Genomic DNA, 12,836 nt, shown 5'->3' on the forward strand with positions numbered 1-12,836 from the left:
GAGGCCTTTGGGATGGAGAATGCAAGCCTATCACGTCACCGATGGACCCGAACACGAAGCTTACAGTGAATGATCCTTGTGAGCCGGTTGATGCTTCTTTGTATCGGAAACTTGTTGGTTCATTGATCTGGTTGTTGAATACCAGATTGGACTTGAGCTTTCCTGTGGGGCTGTTGAGCTCGTTCATGTAGACGCCTTTGAAGACTCATTGGGAGGTAGGATTGCGAATCTTGCGGTATGTGCAGGCTACGAAGGATCTTGAACATATGGAAGGATGGAAACAAGAATACCTCCTAGAGAAGCTCCTCTGCCTCCAGCTCTGTCGATGCAGTTTGAGATCTCATCTATGTAAAGTCCAAAGATTGTCGGAGATATTGGGCATCCTTGTTTCACTCCAATGGTGCTAGAGACCTCCTCAGAGAGTCCTCCCGGGGCATCTCACCCTGCCAATAACTGACTCATATAAGGCAATGATAGCCCAGATCATGTCAGACGGGACCTCGAGATGCTATAAGCATTGTAGGAGATGGGCGTGAGGCATTGTATCAAAAGCTTTGCGGAAGTCCACAAAGCAACAATATAGTCAGTGGCCATGTGCCTTGGCTTGCTCGATGATAGCCCAAAGCGTGAATACGTGATCTAGCGTGGAGAAGGTCCTCTTGAATCTTGCCTGCCTTGGTGCCTTGTATCCCTCTCACTTTGCTAGTGTGTTGAGCTCAGGCTCAAGTATAGATACATAGAGCTTGGCCAAGATATGGCCGATCATGATGGCTCTGTAGTTATTAGGATCCATGAGGTCTCCTGCCTTATGGATAGGCGCAATAGTGTGTGATGGCCAGGTGTGGGGAAAGCCCTCTGAGAGGACCCTATTAAACATATGGGCTAGGAGGGGTGCTAGGGTGTCACCTGTATAAGAGAGGTGCTCAGCCATGAGAGAGAGAGAGGTGGGAGAACAACATGATGCTGAATGTATTAGAATGATAAGGTTGTCTGTTTACAATAAAATGTTGTCCATATGGTTTCCTTTCACACCAGGTGGTGAGGGGGGGAAAACCCTTGGGCCTTCAATATATAAGGTAAGAAGTGCCCCTGATAAGCGCATGTTCACACCTAGTACTACCACCCTTTTTTGCAATGCTTCATCATTCCCTTTTACCCTGCCTTGAGCCGCCGTGTGTGGGGGGGTGTTGTCTTGATAGATTCATGTAGGCTGTCTTTTGTCTCCTGAGGGAAGACATTACCTCTGAGTCAAGACATGACCTCTGAGTCTTTCGCACTGAGCCATGCTACATGAGTCTCTGAGCCATGCTTATTATAACCTCAGAGCTGTGCTTATTTGCCCGTGAGCCATGCTAGTTAGCCTCTGAGCGCTGGTTAGCCTTTGAGCTAGTTGCGGAGACTATGTCTTGATTTCTTGCTAGTGTTGGAGTACTGGGACTATTGAAGGTTTGTCAAGCATCACCTCCATCACTCCGAAGGGGGGTTTGTTGGGTACTTCGAAGTCTAGTAGTGTGTCCATTGGTGTGAACCACCCCTTAGGGCGTGAACAGCCCTTATTGAGATCTAGGTCAAAAGATGAGGCTTGTTGATGCCTATTAAAGCAATGTACATGGTGGAAGTATCTTTATAATTCATTCATCATTGTGTTGTGCAGTCTCTCCATTGTGCTCCCCCCCCTCCCTCCCTCTCTCTCTCTCTCTCTCTCTCTCTCTCTCTCGTCCACCTTTCTCTCTCTCTCTCTCTCTCTCTCTATGAAGCACAATGTAATAACAACACAAAGGACACAGTTGCGGGTACACATGCAGGTACATTAGTGATGACATGGTAGTACGCACCGTGTGGACTGGTATTGTAAAGAGTGTACAATGTTGATGATTTGGCGGGCGACCACCTGTATGGTGGCGGGATTTGACGTGGCGTGACTGTACAGATGCTGTGGCACGGCTGTATGGACAGGTTTGGGCTCTCAAGGATGTATTGATAGGTATGGGATTGTGAGGATGTATGGAAAAAATTTGGGCGACCTAGACGAACTTTTTGTATGTGCCTTCAGCCAGATACATACATTAGGGTTTGATTGCATTTTGGGCTACATTTAGGCCCTAGGGTTTGCAATACCCATTTGCACTAGATCTATGTGTGTTAGGTTAGGGTTTTTGCATCCATGGCTTGCATAGATTTGCCGGAGTCTTGCATTTAGCATTAGTTGGCATGCAGTTAGGACAAGGCTAGGTAGGTAAGTCACTGTTTCTTCTCCAAAAGGGCATGGAAAAATAACCGGAGACCAACTTGTGGAAGCTAAAGCTCCTCAAGTAGATTCTCAAGAGCATTATTGCAGAGATTCACAAGATTGGGGAGCAAGAATCCCAGTTGGGTGTCCAGATTTTTGAGTCTCAATGCATTAGGATGATATGGGGTGATGTCACTTGCCAGCACCCTCACTTGCCATCAACTATTTTAGTGATGATTGTTGGGCTGGTTTTGGATTAAAAAAGAAAAACTGAATTTCACTTTTTGCTAGCAAGTGAGGCACTTTCAAAAAGCTATGTACAGTGCAAGTAAAATGGCTGAGTTTTGCTCCGCTTCTACTCAGCATAGTGTTTTTTTTTTTTTGGGGGGGGTTGGGAGGTAAAGGCAATAGCGTTACTGCTTATTGGGCTCTGCCTTGGCTTACAAAAAACAAGTGGACTATGATGAGTTAGCATACATTGAGCACTGCCTTGGCTGGGGGAAAACAAGTTTTATATGTTGCTGTTGCTTTGCAAAAATAGTGCTGCTAGCGTAAGCTGTTTATGCAGGTTTTCAACGTTACAAGAGGAGGTGGCCAGGTGGAGCTTTGATTTCTAACACTTTTTTGCAAATTAAGCTTGAGAAATATTTTTTTTGTTGCTTTTTTCTTCTCCTACTCTATATTGATAAAAATATCATATATTTGAATCTTTTATTTATTTATTCAAAGAAAAGACCATATATTGTGAAGTTGAGTGTGTGGTGGTATTGGATCAACCCATACACATTCAGATATGTGTGAGACTGGATGCTTGAATTAGGCTTGTTGTAATGCTTAAGTGCGTATGCAGGTAGATGCAACACTCTATGAGAAGATGGCGATTACTGCCGCAGAAGCATTAGTAGAAGGGCACTGGGATGTTGCGCTAAGTGCATACTCCAAGGTGCACACCATTCCTTTTTAAAGTTTCTCATTTCCTTAATTAAAAGTCTCAATGATACTGCAATAATTGGAATCTAACTCAACATGATCTTTTGCCAGATTTTGGAACATTTTCCAAGAGATTTGTTCTCCTTGAAGAGAGCTCAAGTGCTTTGCTTCAACATGGGGAAATCTGACGAGTCCTTGAGACTTACTTTGAAGGTCGGTTTTATAAAGTTTGCTTAGTTTCCTATGACTCCAAAGCGAAATCTAGTGTTGTACTGACATTTATCTTTTGATCAGGTTCTACCTTCTAACAAAGAGGTGGCGTACATGTATGGAATGCTTGCATTTTCTCTTTTAGAAACTCGTCATTATGATGATGCAGAGGAAGCAGCTAGAAAAGCTCTTTTGATAGAGAAGACAGATCAGTGGGCCCAACACGCCGTATGGACTCAGATTCCCCGCCTTTTCCCCAAGTTCCCTCATCCTCTGCCCTGGCTTGTTCCTCATGTTGTTTACCTTGGTCCTGATTGTTTCCATGGTTTTCTTGCAGCTTTGCCATGTGCTTCAATACAGATGTCTTTTCCAGGAAGCAATTTTATTTATGGAAAAGAACAGAGAATCATGGAATAGCTGCTGCTCTTTTATGTAACCGTGAGAGCGGCACATTGCACATTGTTTTCTATAGCAGGCTTGTTTGATGCTTTTCCTTTAACACACATCACTGCAATGACATACTGTGCTGCCTGTTGACTTTGGAATTGTTTTTTTCTTTGGCATGGCAGGTACAGTCATAATTGGTGGCATTTAGCTCTTTTGCACATGGAGTGGGGTTGTAATTATGCATTAGATAAAGTGGTGGAGATTTATGATTTCCATATTTGGCCTGCTCGATGCCGGGATTTGGGCGGTTCTGTGCAGGTTGACATTTTTTCTTGTTAAAAGAGTATATGATTTCTGTTTTAAGGTATCAAAAAGAGTTTTCTTGATGAATTAACTCTTGATTTTGGCCTTGTTGCATGTGCTCTCAATCGCATAGTATGCACCTTACTTGCCTCTATCTGGTGCAACACACTGCTACCGTGAGAGAGAAAAGAAAGCAAGAAAGGTTGATTGATGTTTTTGGAGGGCCAAAATGGTCCATGAGACCAATGACGATACGATATGCATGAATACTATGGTGGGAGATGCACAGGGCTTTCCCCATAACCTTAACAAAGAAGCATATTGAAAAGATTGAAACTTAGAGGTATGTGGAGAAGACACTGACAGACAGCCAATGAGGTGATAAAAACCTCAAGTGGTAAAGGTGTTTGTCTAAGACCAGGAGGTCTTGGATTCAAAACCCTACATGGTGCTTCCTCAGCGGCATCGCCTACGGGCAGATAAAAATGCACCTACAGGCGGGCACCTCTGGGCGGATAAAAAAGCGCCTACAGGTGGTGAAAAATGGTAACTACGAGAGGATCTTTGGGCCTAAGGCAAGCATGATATTGTAGCCATATATATGGTAGTGATGCGTGTGAACACACTTTGGACCAGCCAGGCATCTTTAGGAGGTCTTTTCTGCTGTGCATGTGAATGGCCTCTTATCCACTTATTGAGTGTCCTCTTATCCACTCACTGTGTGCGTGCGTGCGTGTGTGTGTGTGTAGCTGCAGATCCAAACCCTAGCTTCAATGTTTGGTATCAGAGCAGGTTCTCCTTCCTGTTGTCAGCTATCAGAGCACACCGCTGCCCACAAACTGTGTGCCGTTGCCTTCGTGCTGTGCCACATACTGTGTGCCATCGACTCGTGTTGCTTGTTGCCTCGCTCCAATCGATGCCAGGCTTTGCTCCCACTTCGCACTCTCAGCTCAGCCTGCAACCGGCAGCACTAGTGTGCAGGGGAACACCGCTGCCTAGCCTAGCGAGCGGCATGACAGTACACTTGCAGGAGTTACTTGCAGTCACCAGTTTGCAGTCAGTGCTTCTGTGTTTTGGTTAGAGTGATTATTTGCAGGTCTATCAGTGGGCTACTTGCAGCCATACATAGTGGCATTGCACTTGCAAGGGTGTTGGGACAACTGCATTGGGTGAAGATCAGATATTGCATCTGTTAGTAGTGATGGCTGGTAATGATGTACTTGGAATGCTTGGTGCTGAGGATAAGTTCAATGGCACCAACTATCCATTGTGGTCATACATGATGAGGCATGTAATTGTTGCCAAAGGCTTTTGAATGTGGTGATTGGGCTCTCGCGAGCACACTAGCAAGTTGCTACAGGTGTTTCGTATAATGATACTGGATCTACTTTGACGGCATATCCCTTGCCCCCTCCTACTGTGGAGCAAACTAGATGGGATGGCAGAGATGCCAATGCACATGCTTTGATAGCATTGTCTGTGAAGAGAAGCATAATTTGCAAGAGTGCCAAAGAGGCTTGGGATGTGATTGCTGTGCTTTACTGGGTATGCAACAAGATACGTGTTGCCTTCTTGTGTTGGCAACATGAGTCAAAGCATATGGATGAGGGAGATTCGATTGATAGTTTTCTCACGAAAATCAAAGATTTGAAGGAGAAGCTTGCAAGTGTGGATGAGATGTATTCATTGGTGCCCATTGTTCTCAATGCATTGCCGGACTCGTACCAGAGTTTTGCCTCTACTATTAGACTCATGTTGAAGGGTAATCTAAATGCCTTATCATTTGATAAGTTGGTTTTAGTGCTCTTGCAAGAAGAGAAGTCAAGGAAAAACAGATTTGTTATGCATATTGGAGATGAGGCACTTGTTGGCAATCAAAGAGGCAAAGGCAAAGCCTCTTTAAAGGGTGGCTACAAGCAAGGATGCGGAGAAAGAAGGTGACAAGCCTAAGAAGAAGGGCAAGTACAACTATTACAGGAAACTTGGTAATTACATAAATGAATGCAATAAAAGGTTGGAGAAGGAGAAGAAGAAAGATTCAGGCATGCCTATGGTTGATGCATCAGCACCTAGTGCTGAAAGGAGGAGAGCACCTAGTGCTGAAAAGGAGGAGTCAACAAGTTATGCAGATGATGATTGGGCTTTCATCGTGCATTGTAAATATGATCTTCTATTCATGATGTATGCTTATCAGTAATAGATGCACATGTTTGGTACTTTGATAGTGGTGGTAGCAAGCACATTACTTCTCAGGGTGTTTTGTTTCCTCCCTTGGGTCTTCTCCTCAACAAGGAGGTACAATCTCGTGCAATATCTAGTGAAAGGAGTTGGAAAGGTAGTGCTCACTACGCAAATGGTGGGGCAATCACATGCTGAGATATGTCTTGTACGTACCTGGCATTAGGAAGAACTTTCTGTCAGTCTTGACCATTGCTAGAGCAGGCTTAGAGGCCAGATTTGTGGATGATAGATGTAAAATTCGGAAACAGAATAATGGTGACAACATTGTTGCCTCCGGTACATTATGCCATGGGATTTATAGGTTGGACAGTTATGAGAGATTGGCACATGATGCATGTTCAGTTTTTGCCACACATACTATGACAAATGTGGGGCTATGGCATACCCGCTTTGGTCACTTGAATTGTGGTAGTTTGTTGCACGTGAAAAGGCAAGATATGGCCACAACTTGAGGCCCACGTTAGGCATGTATGCAAGGGACGCATTTTGGGGAAAAATGCAATGGGCATCATTCTTGAAGAATGGAATAGTAAGGATTGTTCAGAAATTATAGCTCACACACTGATGTATGTGGTCCCATGTGGACTCCATCTAATGGGAGATCTCTCTACTTTGTCACTTTTATTAATGATTACTTCAAGCACACTTGGGTGTATCCATCAAAGGAGAAATCAAAAGTTTTTATATGCTTCAAACACTTTGTTTCCATGGTGAAAATGTGTCTGCATGTAAAGTTGGGACTCTATGTACATATAGAGAGGGGGAGTATATGTCGAAGGAATTTCATGCATATATGGTTGAAAGAGGCATAAAGCATCAATGTACACCTTAGCAAAATGGTGTGGCGGTGAGGAAAAACAGGTCTCGCGTGGAGATGGCACTATGCATAGTAAAAGGCCAAGACTTGTTTGGTTGGAGGCGGTTATGTGTGCCACTTATGCTGTTGCATTCTAGGGTTAGCAAGAAGATTTTATTAACATCTTCTGAAGGCCAAAAAACGGGCTATGAGACAACTTGTGTACATCATCATCATGTCTCAATGGACATCAAATGGATATAAAAGAGAGAAAAAAAAGTACAAAGTACTCTATAATGTGGAGATAAATCTCATTAAGGCCTTTGGCTAAGTACTCTGAGGTGGGTGGGAGGGAGGGGGGTACATCCAATAAAGCTTCTAGCTCCAACCGGTGCCAACGACTGGGTGTAGGATGTCATACATCGGGTTAGGGGCAAGATATCTCCCAATCTGTGCTAGATCAATCTTGGGTTTGTCCTCTCTGCTATGTCTCCAAAAGATCTTATCAATCTGTGTTTGGTGGAGACCTGGGAGGCGAGGGCCATGTGGGCAAGAACGTCTCTTGGATCGTAGCTCTCTCGCTCGGGCTGATGTCACTTCTCTAGTAGTAGATGTAGATATAGTGCGTCTCCGAGTGACTCGGAGATGTAGATATAGTGCGTCTCCGAGTGACTCGGGTATGGACCGAAGGAGCTGTGGAGGATGTCCCACCACTAAGTGGTTGGAAGAAGGCAGTGATCTGTGTCTGAGATGTAGTATCGCTCTGTTGTGGGAGCTGCTGTAATAGCCGCTCTCTATGGCATCGTAACTACATCAAAAATCCCCCCAAGCATCTCTGATCATGAAACTGCATAACTCTGTTGAGTTGACCGAATCCCTCCCTGAAGAGACACTGGTATCTCCCCCGAATCTCATAGTATACTGGGCAATGGCAAACATAATGCTCCTTTGTCTCCACATCTATGTGGCACAATCTGGAGATACGTGTCTTCCTCGGGGCTCTTGTAGCTCTCCTTGAGTGCGCATGGCATAACACACATATACATCCATGTAACCCAGTCTTTGCACAAACCCATCCTCTGTGAGCTGGAAGAAATGATCGAGGTAGTGTTGCCTCTTCACAAGAAGAGGCTGTGGAGGATCAATCCATGTATGACGTGTGTATAGTTGTATCAAATCCTAACGTATCAATCGGTTCCTCTCCACACGGGAGAGTCTCATGGTCGGATGGTCCTCATCATACTGAAATGGAGGGAGCCTGCCCATACTCATCCCATGTAGTGAAAACCACTGTAAAACCTCTGCATACCATGACTATTGCCCTAATGTTGCTACTTGCTCTGATGACTCTAGGGCCTGTCTCGGTAATCTATCTGGGGGCATGTGCCTAACCCGTTGAATAAATCATTGTTTGAAAGAGTGCCTCCACTAGCATGGGCAAAGACACAAACTCTGCCAAAACTATCTCATGTGGCGTCGAGGTTTTCCTATGAATCATCCGTGAGAACATAAGTATTTGTGAGCGCTCTAAACCTCGCCACTCGCTCGCTGATAGTCCTGGAGCCCAAATGGGGGATGCATACATCAAGGCTGGTGTGACCATGGTATCAAAAAGCCATCCCTTTGTATGGGGTTCCTAAAAATGCGCCTGGGGGCTTTGCCTCTGAAGTAAAGCTAAAGTTGCATACCCTCTGGCTACCCTGTCGTGAACTGCCTGTCTCATGGAGAACCTCCCCGCCAAGCTAGTAAAGGTGACACCCAAATATACATATGAAGTCACTACATCCACACGTCTGTCTTGGTACATGATATGGGTGGTCTCTCGCCCCTGCTCCGTGGTATTGAAAATCATAACCTCGGTTTTACCAAGATTGACCATCAAGCCCCTCTGATTACAAAACTCTCCCAAGCCATCCATGTGCCGCTGTAACCCCTGCTGTGTATCCGAGACCAGTATTGCATCGTTTGCGTAAAGCATCAAAGCTACATATAGATCTGCCAAAGATGATCCATTGCCCCTCCCTCTATCCACAAAATCTGCTAGCTCATCAATGTATAATCCAAATAGGGTCGGAGATAATGGACATTCTTGCTTAACACCAATAGTGCTAGCAAGCTCCTTTGATAATCTGTCCGGGCATCGCACACGACCCACAACTCTCTCATACAAAGCAATAATCCCCCATATCATCTCTGATGGTTCCCCAAGTGTCTGCAATCTCTGCGTAAGTCTGTTTCGCGAGGCATAGTGTCAAATGTCTTGTGGAAATCCACAAAGCAGCAATATAATCTACGTCTCTGTGCCTTCGCCTCTATGAGGCTCCTGACTTTGAAGATATGATCAAGAGTGGAGTGGTTTTGGTGGAAACCAGCCTGCTGTAAACCGGCCTCGGTCTTCAGAGAAAACCAAAGGGCGGTGCAAAAACAAACTTGCACACAAAACACTTCAACACCATTGAGGACTTAGAAAAGGAAAACAAACAGGGGGAGCTAGAGTGCTCCTGCAAACAGTACACGGACACCGATTGGCCCCAAAACAAAGTGGCGCCCCTTAAAGTACTTCTTTAATTGATCATAAGAGCTTTGATTACAATAAGGCTGGGAACTCAGTCGTCACAGTAGAACTCCTGAAGCCTGCAAATACCCTGCATCATGGCTTCATATCCACTCGGCATCCACAAACAAGTCCAGCTATTGTTCACATCAAAAGACTCTCACACATTGAGTCCTTGCCTACAGAAGCTTTCTCCCATGATCAGGGCTGCCACAACCATCCATAGCCTCTCACCCTATGAACAACATCACACCTTGACACATCCAGTGCTTCTGCATCACAACACAGACTCCCAAACTGTCTCTCAAAAGAGAACTCGTATCACAGCACAGCATACCATACAATCGACACACTTGTACCAACCCTCTCTACCTTCCAAGGGTACTATCCATCTCTGTCATGGATTCCCTGTCCCCTGCCCAATCAGTAGCAAGGCTGTACCAAACATGTGTCCATTCCTGTACCTTCTGCCTGCATGTGACCTATTTCCTGGAGAAACCCAAATACATGTTTCCTCTCGAAACCTACGACGTGTTTCCACATGAAACCCTTAGGCCTATTTCCCTTTGAAACTTCTCTCCTGTTTCCATACAGAACCATTCATGGCACCATTCAACAATAGTGCCAACAACGGCATACATCTAGTTACCTGTTCCCTCATGAAACATCTGGAAACATAGAGATGCCCATAACTGTAGGTCCCTCTGTTCCTTTCTAGCAGGAAGAAAACAATCTGCTCCATGAGCACGCAGCCATGCGAGCTTGCATCACTCCCATGCCAAGAAACACTTTCAATTGACCTGTACTTGTTGCAGGCGGAAACCCAAGCACATAGCTGAATTTGCAGCCAACCAAAAACAACCCATAAACAGTCCTCGAACTGATCTCAAAACAGTCCCGAACCAAAGCAAAGAGAAGCTGAAAGTTCCATCAGTTGAATGCCATCGACATGATGTCTATGTTTATGAAAAACCAGCCCCTGTCCGCCTTTATGTCCAGAGAAACCAGCCCCTGTCCACCCAGGAGAAGAGCACGCACTGTCTGTCCAGCGCTGCCTGCAGCCGCTCGTTTGCCAAGAGAAAGAGAGAGAAAACATGACGCGCTGACACCCGTACCTACAGCAACTGTTCAGTCCACCTGCAGCCGGTCCAGCAGCCACCTAACACCTTCCCTTCTGTAACCATCAAGAGCCTGCAGAGCCTACTGTCCTTGCAAAAGAGAACCAGCCCACGTGTGCTCCTCTGTCCAGCAGCCGCCTCTGTGCACAAGAGGAAGCCAGCGCATGAGCAGTCCAGTCCTCCGCTTTTGCACCAAAAAAATAGAGAAGCGCCTGCAGCCATGCGCTTTTTCTCCCATCAAAAGGCGCCTGTAAGCAGCCATGCCATCAGCTCGCCTCCTTTTCAAAAAGTGTGAGAGAAAACCCTAGCGCATGTATACCAACAGAGAGAGACCCTGAAAACTGCCCGCCAGCCCCCCTTTTGAAAAAGCACACATGTGGCCCCAAAAATAGCATATGGGCATATAAAGGGCATTATAAAGATTTTAAAGGTTTTTAAAACCTTTTGAGTTAAAATCTCTTCGCCCCCTTCACACTTGGGGTTGTCCACACATGGGTTTCCTTTTTAGCTCCAATCTGATGCCATTCACACTGTCCACCATGTCCCCGTGCACACCTGCATACTGTCCAGAGAAAAACACAGGGTCGTGACATACCCCCCTCTTGAAAAATAGCAAGCGTCCTCGATTGCACTCGATGGCACAGTAAGGCATCTTATGAGCAAAGACTCCCCATACTACAAATGCAATAGCCCTCAAGTGCATCTGGGTGATGAAAAAAAAATCATCCTGCACAATAAGGTCACACCGTCACGTCAAAGTGACAAACAACTCTTGCTTGTTCCTTCAGAACCTGCACAGCAAAAGTCTAAAACCAAGTGGAAACACGTTAACTGTGTTAGCCAAAAACAAAACCATGCATCATTCTACATATGAGACACATATGCATGACACATATATGCATTCGCAAACAATATGCTCCTCAAAATGCTCTACCTACTCTAAAGTAACAGTCTAAGGGCTGCTCGCAAGCCTTACGCCCATGGACATCCCGCAAGACCCATGATTGATGGTACAACATGAGCATATGAAAGCACTCAATGCATCCAAACAATACATTCACTAAGTACTTCTCACATATGTCTCATCGCCATCCCGCAGGAGTCACACCCAGTGGTGCATCCATGAACATAATAAAGCACTTGATGCACATTGCATAATCACAAGGAACAGGGGACGGTGACGGTGACGGGGACGGGACGGGGGACGGCCATAAGTAGGGAACGGGGACGGGGGAGGGAACGGCACTCAAAAAATACTTTTTTTTATAAAATTTTTATACTCCACTTATTCTACTTTGAAAGTACATCAAAATGAGCACAAATTTACACTAAAATGGTAAGCTTTTGAGTCATATTAATAATTAAGTAGATACAAAATGAGTCATGACTCAAGAGTCGGGAGTCAGGACTAAGCCTTAAGGAGGCAGAATACATGGACGGACTCAAATGAGTCAATGACAAAAAAGTGCTGAAGACTAGAGGCTAGAGGCTAGAGCTAAGTAGTAAGGCCCATGAATCATGATCCATGAATGATCATCCACGTGAAGTGCTCACCTCATGGTCATGGGTAGCTTGTGCCAAAGAAGCATCAAGCTTATCCTCAGTCTCATCCTCACTGGCATGCTGCTCTTGCACCTCATCCTCTTGTTGCTCTTCTTGTTGACTCATCTTGCACTCGGTGAAGGAATCTGCCTTCTTGGTCATGCTCTTGCAAAGCATTCGCAAGTTCGCGCTGACGAAGACAAGGTCATTGGCACGCTCTACCCCGAGTCGGTTCCTCTTCCTAGAGGCAATGTGGCTGTAGGTACTCCAAAGTTGCTCCAAGCAAGAGGAGCTGACGGCTTGGGCTAAGTATGCGGATGGCAAGCTGTTGCAGCTCTGGTCCATTTGAACCAAAGTCCTCCCACCATAGAGCAGCACCAACTTTGGAGCGGTCACCTGTGCATCATGACAGCCATAGGAGCCATGAAATGACCTGTACATCGAAAGCTGGTCCTTGATCTTGCGCCTAACCGATGCATCAGGCACAAGACGATCCAAGATGATCCTCCATCCAGCGCTCACCTC

General features: G+C 45.4%; 1 protein-coding gene across 1 annotated transcript in view; it reads left to right on the top strand.

Moving 5' to 3' along the window:
• Nucleotides 1-12,836, top strand: part of LOC147624830 (Tetratricopeptide repeat (TPR)-like superfamily protein) — a 36,778-nt gene that overhangs the window by 8,625 nt on the left and 15,317 nt on the right. The window contains exons 3-7 of the mRNA XM_086818055.1: nucleotides 3,081-3,173; nucleotides 3,272-3,373; nucleotides 3,455-3,598; nucleotides 3,708-3,802; nucleotides 3,940-4,075. Of these exons, the coding sequence (XP_086674181.1) occupies nucleotides 3,081-3,173; nucleotides 3,272-3,373; nucleotides 3,455-3,598; nucleotides 3,708-3,802; nucleotides 3,940-4,075 (570 nt within the window). The remainder of the gene's footprint in view (nucleotides 1-3,080; nucleotides 3,174-3,271; nucleotides 3,374-3,454; nucleotides 3,599-3,707; nucleotides 3,803-3,939; nucleotides 4,076-12,836) is intronic.

The sequence above is a fragment of the Cibotium barometz genome, chromosome 24 (genome assembly GCF_041138505.1).
Source record: "Cibotium barometz isolate CiBa-2024 chromosome 24, ASM4113850v1, whole genome shotgun sequence".
Taxonomy (NCBI): Eukaryota; Viridiplantae; Streptophyta; class Polypodiopsida; order Cyatheales; family Cibotiaceae; genus Cibotium; species Cibotium barometz.